This window comes from Bufo bufo, chromosome 4 (genome assembly GCF_905171765.1).
Source record: "Bufo bufo chromosome 4, aBufBuf1.1, whole genome shotgun sequence".
Classification (NCBI taxonomy): domain Eukaryota; kingdom Metazoa; phylum Chordata; class Amphibia; order Anura; family Bufonidae; genus Bufo; species Bufo bufo.
The window spans coordinates 256,827,824-256,851,038 of NC_053392.1; the positions used below are offsets into that span (position 1 = coordinate 256,827,824).

A 23,215-nucleotide genomic window follows, 5' to 3' on the forward strand; every position below is an offset into this window, starting at 1 on the left:
GACCCTTATGAGTTTTATTAGAACAATATGAAATGATGGTGACCTTGTGGACAAACATTTTGTAAGGTATGGAAGAAAAGCTAATGTTGTAGAGGTGATTGAACTGAATTGTAAATCGGTGTATTCCATCATTTGGTAGTCTGCTACTTAAACTCCAAACCATGATTTAAAAAAGAAATGTAGGGCCTGGAAACCGTTAAAAGAAAAACTTGGGCTCTCCCCTGCCATATTATCCAAAAAATAAGTAAATACACCGAAATCTAAAATAACTAATGATTACACATAAAACTAAATAATTGTGAGTCTTCAAGTATACTAATGTGCGGACATAGTGATGCCTGTAAACTGTAGGTATACCTAAGCATGCCGATGAGATGTTTTCCATTAGTGTAGTTATCTTCTGAAGTGAGCCAAGTGGAAGGATTCTGTTCTAATCCCACAATTACAGTATTAGTAAAGCCTATTGACAGTCATGCTTATGCATTGGGAAGAAAATCTTCCTAAAAATGTCAGCTATTTGTATTATTGACAAGTAGGAGCTGGCATGAACACCTGCAGGAGTTATGTTCCCTACATGTACTTCAGCAGATTACACCAGGTACGCTCAATGTTACAAAATATTTAGCCTCCTTGTAAGTTCCCCATAATAGTAAGGCCTCTATGGAACACATGTAACCGAGCGTTTCTGACTGGTTGTGGATTGCCAGTCAGGTATCAAGGAGTTTCCTCTATGACCTTATTGAAAATGATGACCTCTGTCTGTAGAAGTGACCATCATCTGAGAACATTTGGCAATTTAAAACGCTCAATAATATTTCCATGTATTTATTTGTAATGACAATACATTAATGACAAGACTTTGGGAAGGCAGGATCTCTCTATGAAGTGTTTCTTGGTCTACTAATTTAAAATATTCCACCTTGAATCCCCAGCATCAATTTGAGGCTCACCAAGAAGAAGGCATGGTGATTTCACACATGGCAGTCGCTGGGGTCGGCATCTGGATTGCCTTTACATCTGGCTCAACTTTGCGTCTGTTCCATACAGAGACCTTCGAACACCTTCAAGATATTAGCATAGCTACTCCAGTACACAATATGTTATCAGGTAGGTTAATTTATTGCATTTTAGTCAATAGTTTATGATCGCAATTAGTAGTTCGGGATCTACTAGTAGTTCTCTGACAGGTCCTGATTAGATTACAATGCTTTAAGGTGGCCATACTCTGGAGATTTCAGACAAGTCTTATATGGTTGGTCTATGAAGTATTTTATTCTGCATGACAGTGCCTTAAGTGAAAACGTTAAATTGGTCACCTGGCCTTCTGCTATCATCTGTGATCTCAGCTTCTATCGCTAGGGAGAAAATCTGTTTGGCACAAATGCTGTAGCTTTACATGTATAATCAACAACGGCATCTGACCGTGAATAAGAAAGTCCAGCATATTAGATTTTGCAGGAGTCCATGTTGCCATATTTCCCAGGCCGAACAGTGCTTCTCTGGCCCAAACTCAGCATAATAATGATTTATGATGCTGTGATTTCTTGCCCCACCCTGAAGTACTGTACTCATGTAATGCTGTGAGTATAGTACAGTAATCCTGTGGTCGGGCAGGATCTCACAGAATTGTAAATCACAATTCTGTGAGTTCAGGTTAGAGGTGCAGTGTTTGGTTGGGGAAATGCCGCTGTCACGCAGACCAAACACGAGTGAAATTAGCCTAAAACGTTGGTCTTGAGATGTTTCTCCACTTCATACAACACCCTTTTACTGGGGGCGTCTCTCCTATACTGTCATCAGGCTAACTGATACGTGCTTCCCTCCTCTTCTTCAGTAAAGAAGTCCATGCCTGTGCTCCTTGTGAAAAAAAAAGCAAAAATCAATGTGTGAAAACCTCGCTTTTGCTAAAGCAAATTGCTTTTCAAATGTTGAGCAAGTCCAGCCTGTGACTTAAACATAATTACTTCTCTCATGTCTGAAAACAGGAGGTTTTGTCATGGTAGTAAGCTGTGTATTGTTAAAGCCTCGCCAGTCACCTACCTCTGCTATAAAGTATGCTAGCTGATCTGTACAAAATGAAAGCAGACTATTTTCTGTGCGTTTCTTCTGTTTCCCTCCACAGGAAAATTCTGATTGGTTATAATGGGAGCCTGTCGCACAATAGGGAGGAAGGGGGGTTCCCTCACCTATGTACTTAAAGGGAGTCTGTCACCACATTTGAGCATATTAGACTGATCAAATAGCGTTATATGTGCCACCCAGAACTTAAAAACGGTACCTTTGTTGTATCTAACGGAGTTTTCTTTTAGCCGAAAATGAACTTTTAAGATTCTGTAAATGCGCCCTCTCAAGTGCCCAGGGCGGCGTCTCAATCGTCCGAGCCCCAGGCAGCACCTCCTCAACGGCTCATAACCCCGCCCTCCGTGTGCCTCTGCCCGCCCGTTTACTCTCCTCCTCTGTCCTTTTCCACTGCGGCTGCGCGGTCAAATTCGTAGCGGGCGCATGCGCAGTAGGTATTGCGATGCCCTGCCATGAGCGGGCATCGCATTGCGATTGAGACGCCGCCCTGGGCACTTGAGAGGGCGCATTTACATAATCTTAAAAGTTTATTTTCGGCTAAAAGAAAACTCCGTTAGATACAACAAAGGTACCGTTTTTAAGTTCTGGGTGGCATATATAACGCTATTTGATCAGTCTAATATGCCCAAATGTGGGGACAGACTCCCTTTAAAGGGGTTATCCCATGACAAATATTCTACCTTTTTTTCAGACCAGCAGCTGGATCTGAATACTGTTTCTCCATTTCCTTATTTCTCTGTCCACCTCAGTACCATCATTGATATCACATCAACATGTGAGAACTCGCATGCCCAGTTCCATTCTTCAACTGTCATCTGCAATATCTACTGTTATAATATGACTGCTGCAGAAAGGACACATCCCCTGAGCTGCTGCAGAAAAGACTTGCCCCCCTGAGCTGCAACCCAGAGATAAATCTAGCAGGGCAATGACTGGGGAGATCTCTGGTACAGGGCTGGTTCTAGCTTTGTTAGGCCTCTTGCACATGACCGTATGGCTTTTTCAGTATTTTGAGGTCCGCAAAAAACGAATCTGAAAAAAATACGGATGACGTCCGTGTGCATTCAGTTTTTTCAGTTTTTTGCGGAACAGAACAGCTGGCCCCTGATAGAACAGTACTATCCTTGTCCGTTATGAGTACAATAATAGGACATGTTCTATCTTTGAATGGAAAAACTGAAACCGAAGGCATACGGAGTACCTTCCGTTTTTTTTGCGGATCCATTGAAATGAATGGTTCTGTATAAGTATATGGAATGCAAAAAACGGAATGTAAATGAAAAAGAAACGTTCATGTGCAAGAGGCCTTAGATAGATTGTCATGTACTATATGATGTCTGATTTACATTTTTTACATCAGTCATGGATAACCCCTTTAATCCCAACAGTCACATTAAAATTGGGAAAAACCGTCCCAAAATGTCACATTTTATTATAGATTTTGAATTTATATCTGAAGTTAATATAATTTGTGCACAACTCGAGTGACTCAATTTTAACCCCTTAGCGACATTACCAATTTTAGCCTTAAATGGGCATTAACTTTTCAAACAACTTCTTTTCAAGGGTCACTTTAGGTTAATCTGAACAAATCTGTAAATCACTTTTGATTAAAAATGTTAGTTATCCACCCTCAAAACACTTCTGAAATCTCTGCCACTAGGGGTCTCTCTTGTAGAAATTTTGCTCTCCGCTCACTGTTGATGGGTGAATCCTGTCCTTAGCAGCATAGACGGACTGAAGGAAGTGAGTGGGTCTTTGTTTACTGCCTGGCCTGGAGCTCAGTGTACTGTTGAGCTCAGTAAAGAGGCCCCTTCCCCCTCCAGCATCTCAGTCTGTTGTTTTCTGCGTATGACAACCACATTTTCCCTCCAGTACATAACAGCATTTCCTTCTTAGGGCTCTTTCACACTTGAGTTGTTTCGTTTTTTGGCCGGAGAAAATACCGCAGCATGCTGCGCTTTTTGCTCCGGCCAAAAATCCTGAACACTTGCCGCAAGGCCGGATCCGGAATTAATGCCCATTGAAAGGCATTAATCCGGATCCGGCCTTAAGCTAAACGTCGGCGCATTACCGGATCCGACGTTTAGCTTTTTTTGAATGGTTACCATGGCTGCCAGGACGCTAAAGTCCTGTGTGCCATGGTAAAGTGTAGTGGGGAGCGGGGGAGCAGTATACTTACCGTCCGTGCGGCTCCCGGGGCGCTTCAGAGTGACGTCAGGGCGCCCCATGCGCACGGATGACGTGATCGCATGGATCACGTCATCCATGCGCATGGGGCGCCCTGACGTCATTCTGGAGTGCCCCGGGAGCCGCACGGACGGTAAGTATACTGCTCCCCCGCTCCCCACTACTACTATGGCAACCAGGACTTTAATAGCGTCATTGCTGCCATAGTAACACTGAACGCATTTTGAAGACGGATCCGTCTTCAAATGCTTTCAGTTCACTTGCGGTGTTACGGATCTGGCGGCCACCTCCGGCAAATGGAGTACACGACGGATCCGGACAACGCAAGTGTGAAAGAGGCCTTACTCCAGTCATAAAAAATTTAATTTATGAAGTGCTTGAGTGCCTCTGCATGTGTTGGTTTTAGCTTGTTTGTTAGTCATCATTCCATACTGGACTAAATCTGCATCCGTTTACATAGTCGTTTCCCTGTCTATACTATAATCAATGTGTCATCGTGTTCTGGATCTTTCCTCTCATACATTTTCCCTCTTTCCATAAACTGTCTTCCTTGACCTTCAATTATTTCCCCCTCTCTGTGCTGGCATAATGTGTATTCTGAGTCCTAGATCTGTGTGCTATGAGGATAAACAGTTTCTTACACACCATGTGTACTGAGAATAGGTGCAAGGATTAGGGTAAAGCTCACCGGTGATTGGCTTAGAAGTATGCGAAAGGAAGTCTAGAGCAGTGTAGTATTGGCAGACTGCCCCCAGGCTTGAGGAGAACTGCTGGATGCAGGAGCAGCATACGAAGCAGCTAGAAGTCAATATAAGCAGACCAGAGCACTGGGGGAGGCTGGAGTGGATCCTCACACTGTCCCCAGCAAAAGCTAAAGTTAATTTGTGAGAAGCTCTAAAACGCAGTTACCCTTTAAAGGGAGTCTGTCACCACATTTGGACATTATAGACCGCTTACATAGCGTTCTGGCATAACTTTAGATGAATCAAATGGTACCTTTGTTGCGTTCTTCTGCTGTTCACCTGCGGCAAAAACTGGCTTTTATTCATATGTAAATGAGGGTTCTCAAGAGCCTAGCGGCGGCATTAACTTCTTTGGAGCCCAGGCTGCTCATCCTCTTTTGTTAATATCCCCTCCCCAGCCTCTGCCCGCCCTTCTCTTCCCTTGCGTCCTCCTCCTCTCCCAGCGAAATTCCGTGCCTGCGATGCCCTCCTCTTCTCCTGCGCGACTCTGATCCACCTCCTTGCAGCTGGGTTCACGCCGTTGGCCGGAGCATGTGCAGTAGCTACAACGATGCCGTGCCCACAGTGGGCATCGCAGTGCACATGCCCCGGCCAAGCGAGGCAGAGCACGGGATTTTTCTGCGAGAGGAGGAGCACGCAAGGAAAGAGAAAGGCGGGCAGAGGCTGCGGCGGGGATATTAACAAAAGAGGATGAGCAGCCTGGGGTCCAAACAAGTTAACACCGCCCTTGGGCTCTTGCGAGCCCTCATTTACATATGAATAAAAGCCAGTCTTTGCCGCAGGTGAACCGCAGAAGAACGCAACAAATTGTAATCATCTAAAGTTATGCCAGAACGCTATGTAAGCGGTCTATAATGTCCAAATGTGGTGACAGACTCCCTTTAAAAACTTGTGACAGGTTTCACCAATGTGTTTCATTTTTGCTATTTTATTTTCAGGGGTCAATAAAAAAACAGCAATTTTAACAATAGTGGGGTTTATTTTTATGGCGTTTACTGTGTGGTATTAGGCTGAATGCACACGGCCGTGAGCGGTCCGTGGTATGCCAGCCTGGATTCCTGCTGACAGCAGGAGCGCACAGTGTCATTGGTTGCTATGACGCCGTGCGCTCCTGCTGTCAGCAGGAATCCAGGCCGGCATGCCGCAGAACATGGCCGTGTGCATTCAGCCTTAGTAACATGTTATTCTGTGGGTCAGTATGATGATGATGCCAATTTTTTTAAATAGTTTTTATTATATTATAATACCTGCACAATAAAAACACTTGTTTTTGCGTTGCTGCATTCCAAGACCAAGAACATTTTTTATTTTTCTGCTGACATAACCGTGTAAGTGCAAATATATTAGATTCCTCTCTTTTGATAAATGTAACACGCTATTACTGTAGCGTGTAACATTTATTGCTAGAGAAGCAGTCTGCGTATTGTCTGGTAGAATTAGGATATGGAAAGGAGGTACAGTGGATAATGGAAACTTTATGGATGTTTGTGTGTGTAAGGTGGGGAAGGGGGGGTTACAAGTGTTTTGGTGTGACTTTTTTGACACTGTGAACCGAACACTTGGCCTAATTTGTCGCAGAGGAAAAGACCCCTATACTGTATGTGACAGAGAGCAAGTATGATGGAGGAGAGGGGGATAGTTAAAGAGGACCTTTCATGGGTTTATGTTTTAGAAACTGGTATGCTTACCAGATAGGGCGGCCCCTACAGATGCCAGCACTTTTTTTTTCAAAAACGCCCCTCTGTTCCAGCGCTGTGTCCCCGGCTGTTTTTGGCTGCTGATATGTTAATTTAGACCATCGGTACAGGGAGGAAGAGACGTTTGGTTTTCTCAATGGATGTCTTCTTGTCCCTGGCTGTAGCACGGTCCAATTGCAGCAGAGGGCGTCACAGACAGGGAGAAGGTTAGCTGCTTTTTTCTCCCTGGCTGTGACACTCTCCACTGCGATTGGCCCGCGACTCCTTCTTCCTGGATGTAGCGCGGGCCAAGGGAGAAAAAAACAGCTAACCTTCTCCCTGGCTGTGACGCCCTCCGCTGCAATTGGACCGCGCTACAGCCAGGGAGAAGAAGACATCCATTGAGAAAACCAAATGTCTCCTCCTCCCTGTACCGATGGTCTAAATTAACATATGTTACAGCTGTGTATCAGCTAGAGATGTTAAATTGGTCTTGTTTTAAAGTTGACAATCCAAGCTTTAAAACAAGAACAGAATTAACTTCTTTGTATTAGGACATATAGGGGGACATTTATTAAGTAATATACACCACAATAGTGGCTTATTAAAGTCACAGGTTTAGTTACATGCCATTTTTGCATCAAAATCTGTGACTTTTCCCCCTTCAAGCCAAGTGTATGCCGATGCCAGGACACCACGCGGGCGATGACGTGTATCCAGGGCGCATGCGCGGTATTACGGGCACTGCACAAACATTACGTCGGCGAAGAGGAGTGAATAAATTAGCAGTGGGGCGGTGCTGGGCTTCGAAGTAATGGGCGCGGCTGGGCTCCAACAGCCGGAGGGACTGCCCCTTGGGCTCCTTATTGAGGTAATTAGCATATTAATAAAAGCGATTTTATAGACAAATTACAAGACACAGGGCAGTAATACTAGCATATTGTAATGTAAATTGTGGAGACTGATGTGGTGATGTTAATAGCTTAGTAAGAGAAATTCAGGTGACAGTGTCCCTTTAAATCTGTCACACAGCCTGCCTAAAGAAGTACCAAACTTATGTAGTGGCCTGCGCCTCTGCATAACTTTGGCGCTTCCTCTGGCAGCACAGAGGAACTTAAGGCCAGTGTGGAAAAAGCCGGTCTTAATAAATGTCCCACATAGTCTTTAGAAATCAGGTTGAGGGTGACATCAGCTGAATTTTCAGCTTTCAAACACGACCAGACCCCAATCTCTAGCTGCTACACATTATAAAATTATAAAGATAGAGTATTTATTTTTTCATCTTATTCCATTTTTGTTGTCCAAAAGTTACACCTTAGGTGTCAGCACACCCCTTGTCCCAAGATCTGTGGTCCTTCAGCAAGATTATTTGAGGTTCATAATCCCTGTTACCGTGGAAAGATTTTTCCATCATCAGAAGCACTTCTGAACATAACCCCTTGACTTCTTTGTACACCATGAGGTCAGCGCAAACTGGTGACAGCAACCCTAATTTAAAATCAGTTCCTTTTTTGGGGGCAGTGTTTTTAATCCGTTGGAGGAGGAGAGCCACAGCTCTTGAGTATTTAGACTCCATTGCGTATATCCCGCTCGAGCTTCTCACCAGGGATTTTAGGGCACGATTGTACAGAAGCAAGTTAGTGCCCCTGTGTTTGAATCAGGGTCTCTGTTACCAGTTTATGCTGGGATAAGATAGGGCAACATAAACCAGCTTACAAAATCCCTTTAAGAGAATACTGAGAACACTGATCTCTCCACACATTATGCATTGGGGTTAAGGCGGATTCTGTGCCCCAGATGGAAGATTTCTGATTAACCCACAACATATAAACGCCTCATTATCGTAATAAAGGAAAACTAGGACATATTTCCGTAAAATATTGTCAGGCAGTCTTCTAAACTGTCTTTCAACATCGAAGCCTGAGTGTGTTTGCACTTTTGACAGGTAATGTTTATGCAGTGAAGATTAAGCGTCTTGTTTTTTATCTCGTTAAAAAATATTCCATTTGTCGTTTCAATGGAATAAACCTTGTTGCTAAATTCTGTACAGCAGGAACATTAACAAACCGCAGTGGAAATTTGGAGGAAGTAGGAAATATCCCTCTAATATGTTTTCCACACATAGAATGACATGATAAGCAATGCTGCATACTTAGGCCTGGATGAAGGGTTATCGCTCAATGCCATATGTGTCACTAAATGTTCCTCACGATGAGTCCACTTTGAAGATCAAATAATAAGAAAAATATTCATGGGTTACGAACTAGGAGCAAGAAAAATAAATACACCACTGCATGATATATTCCTCTGTAAGGACCGGAGGCATGGCGGGGTTACGGCAAAGTATAACATATGGCAAACAATGTGTTCAGCAGCAGTCCCTAATCTACAGGGATGGACCATATTTTCATGGGTCTCCATAAGATAGTAACACACTGTGACGCACAGGTAGTATAAAGACCACAGAACAGGCCTGTGGTTAGTAAAAGAAAATCGCAGCCCCTCATAGATGTATTTTAGATGAAGTGCAACCACAAATGTTACGTGTGGGACTATGTTCACATAGCGTTTATGATTTAAAGGGGTTGTCCAGCCTATACTACGTGATGGCCTAGACTCAAGATAGGCCATCACTAGCTGATCAGCGGTGGCCTAACACCCCGCACTCCCGCCATGTAGCTCCGTTGCAGGAAGTCAGTGCTGGAACTACCAAGCACTGTCAAATATGTTGTGGACAACTGATCAACAGGGGCGTGGGGTGTCAGATCCCCACCCATCAGATACTGTTGGCCATCACTTAGTAAAAGCTGGAAAACCCCTTTAAGTTCAGCGTACCTGAATAGCTTAGGTTTTTTTCCTTTCATCATCTGTTATTGCACTTTTTATTTTCTCTCTCTCTCCATGCTTGCCGAGGGTGTAGGCTGTAAGGTTGAGTTTTGTGTATTTGAACCAAGCAGATGTCTCCCCTACTGTTTCGGCTCCCCTTTCACAGCATGCAGTGTCGAAGACAAACTGTGGGAGAGAGACTGCAGCTGCACACCCTCCACCTCTTCTTCCATTTAGTGTTTTACACTAGACAGTGTTTATTTTTGTTTTGTTTTTTTGTGGGGATTGAGGAAGTTTCAGTACTTTCTACAAAAAGCCTGCAGGTACAGACTATTGGCTGCTAGGGAGGATGATACCACTTTCCCCATGTTCCATGCATTTACAGTACATGACCAAAATTTGGTCTAAAATAAGGTCCATTGTAAAAAATATAAAATCTCTTGTTTCATATGAGGCTGGATCTGCTTGGATTTGTGTCCCAGTAGCACACTGCTGTCCATGTATTCTTTATAAATGACATGTGAATCTGATGTAGGCTATCCACACTTAAAAGGGTTGTCTAGGTGTTTAATACTGATTACCTCTCAGCAGTATGTAATCTGTGGGGGTCAGACTTCCAGTACCCCGCCAATCAACTGTTTGAAGAGACCGCAGTATTAGGGCTCATTCAGATGGCCGTATGTTTTGTTCCGCACCCGTTCTGCATTTTTGCGGAACGGGTGCAGATACATTCATTTCAATGGGACCGCAAAGGATGCGGACAACACACAGTGTACTGTCCGCATCTGTTGTTCCGTTCTGCGGACCCACAAAAAAAATATAGAGCATATCCTATTCTTGTCCGCAATTGCGGACAAGAATAGGCAATTCTCTATGAGAGTGGCAGCCATGTGCGGTCCGCAAATTGCAGAACGCACACGGGCCGGCATCCGTTTTTTTTGCAGATCCGCATTTTGCGGACCACAAAACACATACAGCCGTCTGAATGAGCCCTTGCAGTGAGTGCCTCTGCCTCCTCTCAGCTTACCAAACACAGCGCCGTCCATTTGATAGTGGCTGTGCTTGGTATTGCAGCTCAGCCCCATTCATTTGAATGGGAGTGAGATGCACCTAGGACATGTGACCAAAGGATGTAATGTCCCTGGCCTAGGAAGAAAGTACATGCATTGAATATATGACATTTGGGTGAAATGCTATATGTATGAAAGCTCTTGTGCCATTATATGCGCCACGAAGTAGGTGTTCAGAGACGCCCTTCATGTGGCATATTTACTAAACCTTATGATCTAGTGTGCACTTGAGTCCTGCGCACATATCCGACAAGCCCGGCACAACATAACACATCAAACAAGCGGAGCACTGCACATGCAGTCATTTGTTAACCCCATGGTGCTGTAAAAATGTTTAATTTTTTTCATCTTTTTTTCTTCTGGCATTTTAAGAGCCATATGTTTTTATTTACTTTTCCATTCACATTGCCGTATGAAGGTTTTTTTCTTCAGGACAAGTTCTTGTTATGTTTTAATACTTAAAAAAAAACATTGCCATATTCTGACATCCATAAAAATTTATTTTTTTCATCTACTGAGCTTTGTGAGGGCTCTTCTTTTTTTTTTTACTGCAAGACGAGCTGTATTTTTTATTCATACCATTTTGGGATATGTGAATTTTTTGATCACTTTTTATTCAATTTTCTTGGGAGGTGAAGTGACCAAAAAACGTTGATTTGGCCAATTAGATTTTTTTATCCCATTACTGCATTCACATTCAGGATAAATAACTGTATTAATTTTTGCATTTTTGGATGCAGTGATACCAAACATTTTTGCAATTGACCATGGCATCTGAGAGATTAGATACTCGTGATCGCAGTGATCTCTGATCATGGAAACTGTGGACCACGGTCTTCTGTTCAAGGCTACTTTCACACTGGCGTTTTGACTTTCCGTTTGTGAGATCCGTTCAGGGCTCTCACAATCGGTCCAAAATGGATCAGTTTAGCCCTAATGCATTCTGAATGGTAAAGGATCCGCTCAGAATGCATCAGTTTGCTTCCGATCAGTCTCCATTCCGCTCTGGAGGCGGACACCAAAACGCTGCTTATAGTGTTTTTGTGTCCGTATGACGAAACTGATCCAAACGGATCCACACAATGCAAGTCAATGGGGACGGATCAGTTTTCTATGACACAATCTGGCACAATAGAAAACTGATCCGTCCCCCATTGACTTTCAGTGGTGTTCAAGACGGATCTGTTTTGGCTATGTTAAAGATAATACAAACGGATCCGTTCTGAACGGATGCAAACAGTTGTATTATCTGAACAGATGCGTTTGTGCAGATCCATGACGGATCCGCACCAAACGCGAGTGTGAAAGTAGCCAAACACAGCTGTCACCCACTGGCTATGCATTATTAAAGCTCCGACCTGTAGGAAGGGTACAAAGGGGTTAAAGGCCTTGTCATATTACAAATTCAGGATAGGGAATACATGTCTGATTGGTTGTGGTCTGACCGCGCAAGCCCCTGCTGATCATGGGAACAGGGGCCTTGTGTTCCTCCGTTTTTGAAAGGCGATGGTCATGCATCTGCACTGCACTCTATTCAAGTCTATGGGACTGCCGGAGATAGCTGAGCATTTGTACCCTGCTATCTCCAGCAGTCACATAGAGTTGAATGGAGAGGTCGTGTTCATGCATGCCCACTGCTCCATAGGGTCAGACATTTATCCTTTATCCTATGTGACAGCCCCCTTTAAAAGGGTTGTCCGTTCTTCTGCTATCTGATCAGCAGGAGTCCATCATCCCACATTTATTTCAGAAGGAGCAGTGCTGCACTAACCAGCTCCATCCACTGCAGAACAGATGGAGCTGTATAGTTCTAGTGCTGAATTCCAGCAGCGTCCGCTGATCATCTTGTCGGGCTCTCCTGAGTATAGGCTTTCACTTGGAAAACGGTGGACAACCTTTAAAGTGCATTTACACTGGCCAGTTTATTATTGTAGCTCACAGGTTTCCAAGTAATTGTCCTGATTGAAAATGATCAGACCCTCTTTGGTTGACTTTTTAAACTACTGCTCCTGTCATCTTCTGCAAATGCACCTTTATTCTCTTCAGTCACCCACTCATCTTGTCAACCTACTGTTGCACTGGAGCAATTGGAAAAACGTCAAAATCACTACTTCGGTACCCTATTTTGGTATGTAATGCACATGTGTGTCCATGAAACCTTCATAAAATGCTGGCAGTAGAGATCCATTTCAACAGTCTCTAGGAGAGGGCTACAAACTGATATTTATACGCTTCCTGTAAAGCAAGTCATGTCAAACCTTTTCCACATGTGTAGTTATAATTAAGGTCCAAGGTTAATCACTAGCACTTGGATCACAAAAGGAAAATACTCCAGGTGCCCCCAGACAATGCTTGAACGTTGACCAAGTGATGATGCAGATCTGTCCAGTTCTATTTCATACAAGGCAGGGCTAGAAGAATGACTCATGGACAGTACAAGCAAGTACGCAGGTGTTCAGCCGCTCCCGTTCTCCTCTTTCAGAGCTACTGCTAATGCAAGACATTCATGATGATGATGATTTTCTTTTCTTTCCAAAATGGACAACAAATTACATAGCACTGCACTGTATAAATAATGGACCCTTCTCCATGATCATTGGACCCACTGTGGCCATCATACGTCCATAATCTGAAAAAAACATACTTATCAGTGTGCAAGTTTCAGATGTTGGGCTTCACTAGGGACAAGGACCAGTGCAGAGGTATGGAATGTGGTGAAGCTTTATCATGCATAAATGATGCTCCAAGATGCCCAGTCTCCTTTACCAGCACTCAAACCTCTAGAACCTATAAATACACCGTTTGTGGAGATGATTGACATTGTTCATTTCCTGGCAGTTTCTCTTTACTCGAATACTGGGTATTAAACAAATTCTTCTGTGGCATCGTTCACTAATGTTCTAGTGTAGGAGTTTTCTTCATATCAACAATCTGTTCGCGTCTTTGTGGCTGCTACAGTGTGAGTCAGAATACCTGCCATGGTTTTGTGTTAACCACTTACAACAGTATGTATTAGTGGGTTGCTTTAGATTGCAGAACCAGGAGTTAGGTTTATATATTTAATTTAAAAAAATAAGTGTTGAATTCAAGACCCCAAAATCTCAGTACATTTTATTTCAACCTAATTCTGCTTTTAAATGAGGTTTTTCCCATTTAATATCTGGATGGTGGGGGTCCAACACCCTGCAACTGTGACAATCCGCTGTTACCGAGTAGCTCCGGCACTGGAACTACACATCCTCATCCATTAAGGTGAATTGGAGTGGCGCTGCAGTAACATAATACAATGAGCTGAGTAGTTCCAGAGCTGGACTTAAGGTCCCTTTTACACTGCACAAGCATCGGTCAGATAATCGAGTATTCATAGGAATGGTTTTTAGCGATTATTTTGCCGTGTAAAGGCACCGCTGATCACCCAATGAACACAGAATGCTTCCTTCCCAACAATGGTCTGCATAAGCTGTCAGTGTAAAAGGACCTTTACTCTCGAGAAGTGATTGTCAGGGTGTTGGACCCCTGCTGATCTGATATTGATCTCCTTTCCTTAGGATAGGCCATCAATATAAAATTCCCGGCAAGCTCACGTAAAGGAAGACTAAACCTAGAAATAAATGATGGTACAATAGATAACCCTACCCCCATTGTTCGTCACTCTACAGTCTCCTGCTGATCTCTTCCATTTTCAGATGGAATCCAACTGAGGATTCACCAAGAGGGTGGTATTAGCAGTCTTTTTGCCTTACTGTAGACAGAGCAGAGGCGGAGGCTCCTGTTGCAGCCAGTTGTCCTTCAGCCAGACACAGGACAGCGAGGAAGAGGACAGAAGATTTCTTTATATATTGCTCAGTTTTAATTGTACAACATTGTATCAAAAAAGGAGGAGAAGAAGAGAGAACTTACAGGGATATTTTTATTTTTTTATTGTGCATTGTTTGTTTATCATTTCTTTAAAGGGGTTCTCCGGTCCTACCTAAAAAATGAGGGCCAAATCTAACCTGTGGAGAGAAGATGAAGCTAGCCATACTACCCTCAGCAGCATCAGCGTTTCCATGATCCTCTTCACAGTCACGTGACTGCTCCTGTCGGTTTTTCTTTGGATGGCATTTGAGAACGCTGTGGAGGCCACTGTTGGGGGGGGGGGGGACGCTGTGGAGGCCACTGTTGGGGGGACGGGACGCTGTGGAGGTCACTGTTGGGGACGGGACGCTGTGGAGGTCACTGTTGGGGACGGGACGCTGTGGAGGTCACTGTTGGGGACGGGACGCTGTGGAGGTCACTGTTGGGGGGGGACGCTGTGGAGGTCACTGTTGGGGGACGACGACGCTGTGGAGGTCACTGTTGGGGGGGGGGGGACGCTGTGGAGGTCACTGTTGGGGGGGACGGACGCTGTGGAGGTCACTGTTGGGGGGGGAACGCTGTGGAGGTCACTGTTGGGGGGGGGGACGCTGGAGGTCACTGTTGGGGGGGGACGCTGTGGAGGTCACTGTTGGGGGGGGGGGGGGGGGACGCTGTGGAGGTCACTGTTATGGGGGGACGCTGTGGAGGTCACTGTTATGGGGGCTCAGTATGAGTGATGGGGCTCACACAAAACGTATATGGTTGTGTGCACAGGGCTTTATATACACACTCCAGCAGGCAGATGTGCTTGCTGATTCACGCTGTTTTATTGCAATCTGGAAATGGTGAGGGAAGAACCTGTGGACTGTCATTGATCTGATTTAGACACTGTGTGAGAAATAGACTGTGCAGACAGGCTTTATCAATAAAGTTACATAGTCAACAAAACAGGAAACTAAGATAGTAAACAGATCTGCCAGGATAGTCTGATGCCCAGACAGAGAAAGAGAAAGCACAGAGTTAGGAGCACATAAAAAGAACTTTGATTTTTGAACCGGACAACCTCTTTAAAGCGACTGTCCAGTCTTGAGCTTAAAATTTATATGTATGCCAATAACTTTTATGTAATGATATGTGGTCATGATGGTCAAACACCAGGGCAGTGTCATTTTATTGATATGTGAGAACTGTCCTCTACTGCCATCTTACTAGAGAAGGTCATTGTGCTTTACTAATGATATCCGTAGCAGACTTTGGAAGATGTTTGTCCCAAAACCTGTAAAACATTTTTTTTTAAAGGGAACCTGTCACTGGGATTTTGGGTATAGAGCTGAGGACATGGGTTGCTAGATGGCCACTAGCACATCCGCAATACCCAGTCCCCATAGCTCTGTGTGCTTTTATTATGCAAAAAAAAAAAAAATGATTTGATGCATATGCAAATTAACCTGAGATGAGTCAGGGGCAGGACTCATCTCAGGTTAATTTGCATATCTCAGGTTAATTTGCATACACAATAAAAGCACACAGAGCTATGGGGACTGGATATTGCGGATGTGCTAGCGGCCATCTAGCAAACCATGTCCTCAGCTCTATACACAAAATCCTGGTGACAGGTTCCCTTTAAGCATTTTAATTTGCTACAAAGCTAATCTTTCTATTATATGAAAACATAGTCTTATGTGGTGGTAATTTGTTTTTTCTTTTAAGATGTTCCTCTGACTGTAATTTTTGTTTCTGCATTTCAGGACAGCAGCGTGTTTCTGTGACTAGCTTACTGGTTTGCTATGGATTGCTAATGGTTGGAACAAATCTTGGTGTCATTGTAGCATTTCCAGTCCCTCGTCTACAAGGAATTCCAAAAGTGACCGGTAAGTACGGTCTGAGAAAAACTGAACAGTATTAGCTGTCATACACAAGAATATAAAGCCCAAGTGTTCTGTTGTCATTTATTTATACAAAGGTGGTGTGCATAGCCAGAACAAGCAACACTGTATCAAAGGGTAAAACACGTACCTTATTTTTCGCTTTATAAGACGCCTCTGATGATAAGACGCATCCCAGATTTTAGAGTAGTAAAATTAAGAAAATTTACCTCATATCACATCCTCAAATAAGACCCCCATAAATATCAGGAGATCACATCAGACCCCCATATCAGCCCTCCATGTCAGACCCCCAACAGACCTCAAAACAGCCCTTTTCTTTCAGACCCCCATCAGACTAAAATAAAAAAAACTTCTCTTGCCTCTCCTGCGCCGTGGCTCCGCTCCAGGTCCGGCGGTCTCATTAGAAATCCCTCCGGCCCACGCTGCACTGTCACCTGACTTCGTGCAGCGTCAGGTCATAGTGTGCGCAGAGCCCTAGCAAGAAGACCAGAGAGGGTGAGTATCGGAAGCGATTGCAGTGCTTCTTCCCTGCTCCTGGCACCTAATGCATACTAGTGAGCACTTCCATAATGGAATCGCTCACTAGTATTCTCTTTTTATAAGATGCACTGCCATTTCCCCCCTACTTTTGGGGGGGGGGGGGGGGGGGAGGTGCGTTTTAGAAAGCCAAAAATACGGTATATAGAGCCAACAGCTTTATGGACTTTAAGGCCAAGTTTACACTTCAGTGATTTAGTCAGAGATTTCAATCAGTTATTGTGAGCCAAAACTAGGTGCGGGTCAAAAACACAGAACATAGACCCATCTGATATTGATGGCCTATCCTTAGGATAAGCCATTAATATAAAAGTCCTGGCAAACCCCTGTAAAGGAACACTAAAACTAGAAATAAATGATAGTACAATAGATAACCCTACCCCCATTGTTCATCAGTCTACAGCCTTTTGAACAGTCTCTTCCATTTTCACAATGAGCATCGTCTGCTTAATCTGTCAGTATAAAGGAACCATTACTCTCGAACAAGTAATTGGCAGGGCGTCGGACCCCTGCTGATCTGATATTGATGGCCTATCCTTAAGCCTGTATTACACAGGCCGATTTGAGCAAGTGATTATCCGGCGGGAAGCGTTCCCTCCCAGCAATTGCCTGTTATCTAGTGGAGGAGACCGCTGCTATTACATGCAGTGATTTCCTCTGCAGCATGGGGAGGAGCGATTGCCATGCCATTGTTCGTCCCTATACTGTCTAGTGGTTTGCCGGCAGCAGATCAAAATTAGACAATACAATCTGCTGTCGGCAAAAGATTATTTTTAAGCGTGCTGAAAAATCTGAATTGCCCAATATATGAGCCTTTGCTCGTTCATCGTGCAGATGGCAGCAGTATTACACTGCAAGATGATCGCTAATGTGCGTTCATACGAATGCTCGTTAGCGATCATCTGCCGAAAAATCGCCAGGTGTAATGCAGCCTTTAGGGTGCTGGCACACAGTGCAGTTCTGACATGCATTCAGGATGCAGTTTTCAATTTAACCAGTTTAGCAGCCTCATTAAACCCTGGTGTTCTGCATAGTGGAAATGATTTAAGTAATTTCAGCTAGTACAATAAAAAAAACTGCATCCTGAATGCATGTAAGAACTGCACCCTTATGATAGTATGCTTTCTTGCAAGGAAAAACACACAGCAGACTTAAATTACATTAATGTAACTCTAGTTTGTACTTAGTGTAAGGGCTCATGCACACGACCCTATGCCCTCCGAGACATACGGTCCATGAGCGGGCCATATCTCCCGGAGCAGCATACATTGTGCGCACGGGAGCGTATAGTATCATAGTAACCTATGATGCTGTGCGCACGATGTATGCCGCTCCGGGACATATGGTCCGCTCACGGACCGTATGTCTCTGAGGGCATACGGTCGTTCGTGTGCACGAGCCCTAAGTCAGATATGTTGTTGCAAAAACCGCATGCGCGACATCTATCAGCACACGTAGGTGAATTACCAATGAGGTTAGTCACTTGAGCACAAGGACAACCTGAGGAAGGGTATGATGGAACATAGTTTGATATGGAAATGCTCTGGCCAGTAGCGTCCTATGTGTGGATTGTGCACAAACTGCACTGTGACATTGTAGGAGTACGTAGCACTACATGGGACTTAATCTCCATCCATGGGATAATCTGAACCAGAGGAAGAAGCATGCACTGGAAATGGTCATGAAGTTGACCTTTCACCTGGTGCATGTTTGCAGTGTTAGCTACATCCTGCTTCATAGATTGCTGGCTGACTTCTTCACACATGTGTAACACCCAGTGATCTGTGATGTGGGTGAAGCTGTAAAATATTAGCTCAGTGTTTATCCTGCGAGTTCAGAGCAGATAACGCTGCCAAACTAATGGAATCTCTCACCAACTTCTTTATTTGTCTTGCAACTCAGAACTTCGGAAACCTGACGATCTTGCTTATTTGACACAGTCGTTGTTTTCTTTTGTTTAGTTTTTTAGGCCGGTCACATTGCCTTTTTTTTTTTCTTGATAAATGTGTTCTTTTTATCTTGTTTTTCTAAACTCTGCTTATAATGGCATCAACACTGCTAACCATTTTAAGGAACAAAGGGAAAGGTGTTTTTTTATTTTTTATATCCAACAGATCTTTCATCACTTTGAACAATGATTCCAGATATAGGAAACCAAATCGGTATGCATATTGGTATATATAAGATAGATAGAGAGATCCTGAGGGATCTCCTCCCAGACCTGGACTAAAGCATCTGCCAACTCCTGGACAGTCTGTGGTGCAACGTGACGTTGGTGGATAGAGCGAGACATGATGTCCCAGATGTGCTCAATTGGATTCAGGTCTGGGGAACGGGCGGGCCAGTCCATAGCATCAATGCCTTCGTCTTGCAGGAACTGCTGACACACTCCAGCCACATGAGGTCTAGCATCGTCTTGCATTAGGAGGAACCCAGGGCCAACCGCACCAGCATTTGGTCTCACAAGGGGTCTGAGGATCTCATCAGCAGTCAGGCTACCTCTGGCGAGCACATGGAGGGCTGTGCGGCCCTCCAAAGAAATGCCACCCCACACCATTACTGACCCAATGCCAAACCGGTCATGCTGGAGGATGTTGCAGGCAGCAGAACGTTCTCCACGGCGTCTCCAGACTCTGTCACGTCTATCACATGTGCTCAGTGTGAACCTTCTTTCATCTGTGAAGAGCACAGGGCGCCAGTGGCGAATTTGCCAATCTTGGTGTTCTCTGGCAAATGCCAAACGTCCTGCACGGTGTTGGGCTGTAAGCACAACCCCCACCTGTGGACGTCGGGCCCTCATGGAGTCTGTTTCTGACCGTTTGAGCAGACACATGCACATTTGTGGCCTGCTGGAGGTCATTTTGCAGGGCTCTGGCAGTGCTCCTCCTGTTCCTCCTTGCACAAAGGCGGAGGTAGCGGTCCTGCTGCTGGGTTGTTGCCCTCCTACGGCCTCCTCCACGTCTCCTGATGTACTGGCCTGTCTCCTGGTAGCGCCTCCATGCTCTGGACACTACGCTGACAGACACAGCAAACCTTCTTGCCACAGCTCGCATTGATGTGCCATCCTGGATAAGCTGCACTACCTGAGCCACTTTTGTGGGTTGTAGACTCCGTCTCATGCTACCACTAGAGTGAAAGCACCGCCAGCATTCAAAAGTGACCAAAACATCAGCCAGGAAGCATAGGAACTGAGAAGTGGTCTGTGTTCACCACCTGCAGAACCACTCCTTTATTGGGGGTGTCTTGCTAATTGCCTATAATCTCCACCTGTTGTCTATCCCATTTGCACAACAGCATGTGAAATTGATTGTCACTCAGTGTTGCTTTCTAAGTGGACAGTTTGATTTCACAGAAGTGTGATTGACTTGGAGTTACATTGTGTTGTTTAAGTGTTCCCTTTATTTTTTTGAGCAGTGTGTGTGTGTGTGTGTGTATGTATATATATATATATATATATATATATAATATATATATATATAATATATATACTTTAGGAAAATGAGGAAGCAGCACACTGTAGACAAAAGGGTGCACAGCCGACCAATATGGACCAGCACCTGGGTCCAACAAATGGAAGAAAAATAAGCCAGCAGCACTCCAAGTAATTGAGGAAAAACGTGTGGTTTATTGACCCAAAAAAAATGAAGCGACGTTTCAACAGCTCATTGCTGTCTTTATCAAGCCTAATGCACATGTGATACAAGCGTGTGGTATATAGGGACATTGATCAACAAAGGATTAACATCAATTAAAGATATATGAGTAAAAAAGCATACATATAGTGATATCTGTGGATGTACAAATACATATAGAGAACGGTCGCAGAAAAACCAAGGTGATGCTTATAAATACATAAATATATAATACAGTATTCCTATATTACATAAAAAAGAGCTTAATGAGTGCAGGTGAACCCAATGAATAAGTGAGATTAAAAAACTTGCCGTCAGGTGTGTAACTGTATGTAATCCACATCGCATGTTCAGTGGCGTTCCCATTGACCCACCGCGCATGCGCGGGAGGAGCAAATATCGCGATCCTGACGGCATCCAGACAATGACCGAAAACCACAACAAAGATGGCCGGAATGGCCTCACACACAATGTGCGCATGCCCAGACCGCAATAGAGGCTGCAAAACAGTCGCTACACACTCATAGTCAAGTGCATAGATACCAGATGGATATACGGAGCAAAATGTTTATAGAAACAAATATCAAGAGGTAAATATATGTATGAATAGGGTCTAGGACACTGTAACGCTGCAACCGCCTTGAATATATAAAAGGACGCATAATTCAGCGCCTTATCAACCCAATGAGACAGGCTATAAGGAGAATATATGTACGGTGAGAAAAGATGTCACCCAACAATAACAGATCATGTTAATGATCAGTCAATGTTGGGGATGGGGGAGAGAATGGCGTCGCCAGGACAACTCCTCGAACCACCTTCAATCACCCATATTATTGCAACACCATATCACCGAAACAGTAAAATCTCCAAGCCAAAAATTAGGAAAGTAAATAATCATATTTCCGTACAAAGGTGTAAAAAACCATGGTGGTAACGACTGTATGGGCAGACCTCTAATACAGCATAGAATACACTCAACATTGACTTTGTAACGGCGGTCCGGACATCATGTGTGAAGATAATGAATACAAAATGTGGATAGCCGACTGGAACTGCGACAAACTTCATGTCATACAGCAACACAATCAAGACGGCAAGAATGTTGTAAATCTAAAAACAAAGAGAAAAATATTAAAGAAAGACTCTCATAAAAATAACACCTGATTAAATGCTTAATGATATGCATGTGCATTCACCATAAAGTAGGGAATATGGATACAGCAAATGACAGAGTGAGGCAGTACTAATCTACCCTAAAATCCACATTTAACCCATTGGGTCCTAAAGTTTTCAAAGTAAATATCCAGTATAATTCACGTTTTTTGAGTAGAGCCTGTCTATCTCCACCCCTTCTCCCTAGTTCAATCTGTTCCAAGATGCGGAATCTCAGGTCATTCTGTGTGTGTCCAGCCTCTTTGAAATGCTTGGACACAGGCAAATCCATTTTCTCTTTCCTGATGGAATAGCGGTGCTGGTTAAGCCGTGTTTTTACATCCCACGTGGTCTCACCAATGTACCGCTTCCCACAGGGGCAGGTAAGTTGGTAGACCACGTAGGATGAGTCACAGGTCAGAAATTTTTGATTTTAATTATACCATTAGTAACCGGATTATGAAACGTGTCACCCTTGAGCATGAGTTTGCAATTAATGCAATGATAACATGGATAGCATCCAGTGCGGGTGGAACCGCACATGGCCCTCACATTAGTCTTAGTGCTACCCACATCCGCCCTAATCAATCTGTCTCCCAGATTACGGCCTCTGCGATAGGAAAACAAAGGGGGGGTGTGGAATTCTGAAATGTGGGGGAAACTATTCCCAATCAAACTCCAATGTTTCCGAACAACAGTGGCAATATGCACACTGTTAATGGAAAAATGGGAGACGAATGGAATACGAGGATTTTTTGGGGCAACCTTCGGTCTAGCTGTATTGAAAAGATTCTTAGCTCTACTGATGGAATCATGGACCAACTTTCTAGGGTACCCTCGAATGGCAAATTTGTGACTCATTTCATCAAATCTAATTGATTTCATCTTTTCATCCTTGACTATCCTCTGAACGCGAAGGAACTGGCTATACGGCAAGGAACGGATCATGGAACGAGGGTGATGGCTATCATACCGTAGCAAGGTATTCTTATCAGTAGGTTTTACAAATAGGTCTGTGCTCAGACCTCGTCCCATGATCCGGACCTCGGTGTCAAGGAACTGAAGCCTCTCCGTGGAATGAACCACGGTAAATTTAACAGTCGGATCGACTTCATTGAGGTATGCGTGGAACGCGAGGAGGCCCAACGTGTCGCCCGTCCACACCAAGAAGATATCGTCGATATAGCGCCACCACCCCAGAACATGTCTGAAGTGGTGGCTACCATAAATCGACGACTCCTCAAGGTGGGCCATATAGATGTTTGCATAAGTGGGCGCCACGTTGGACCCCATCGCGGTACCACGCAACTGAACAAAGAAGTCGTCCTGGAACAAAAAGTAGTTTTTAGTCAGAACAAATCTCAATAGTGAAAGCAAAAATACCTGGCAAGCATGGGAATATTCAGATTTGGAAAGACAAGCTTCAACTGCCTGTAGACCCAGCTCATGATCGATGGACGTATATAAGCTACATACGTCGAACGAAACAAGAACCGCGCCCACAGGGACCTCAAGATCATTAATCTTAGACAGAAAGTCACCCGTATCTCTGATGAAAGATTTAGTGGAAATGGCAAAACA

At 44.1% G+C, this 23,215-nt stretch overlaps 1 protein-coding gene across 4 annotated transcripts in view; it reads left to right on the top strand.

Moving 5' to 3' along the window:
• ARHGEF10 (Rho guanine nucleotide exchange factor 10) overlaps positions 1 to 23,215 on the top strand; it is a 197,701-nt gene that overhangs the window by 162,536 nt on the left and 11,950 nt on the right. For all 4 annotated transcript variants that reach the window (XM_040428536.1, XM_040428538.1, XM_040428539.1 and 1 more), the window contains 2 exons: positions 933 to 1,107; positions 16,170 to 16,292. In XM_040428536.1, the coding sequence (XP_040284470.1) occupies positions 933 to 1,107; positions 16,170 to 16,292 (298 nt within the window). The remainder of the gene's footprint in view (positions 1 to 932; positions 1,108 to 16,169; positions 16,293 to 23,215) is intronic.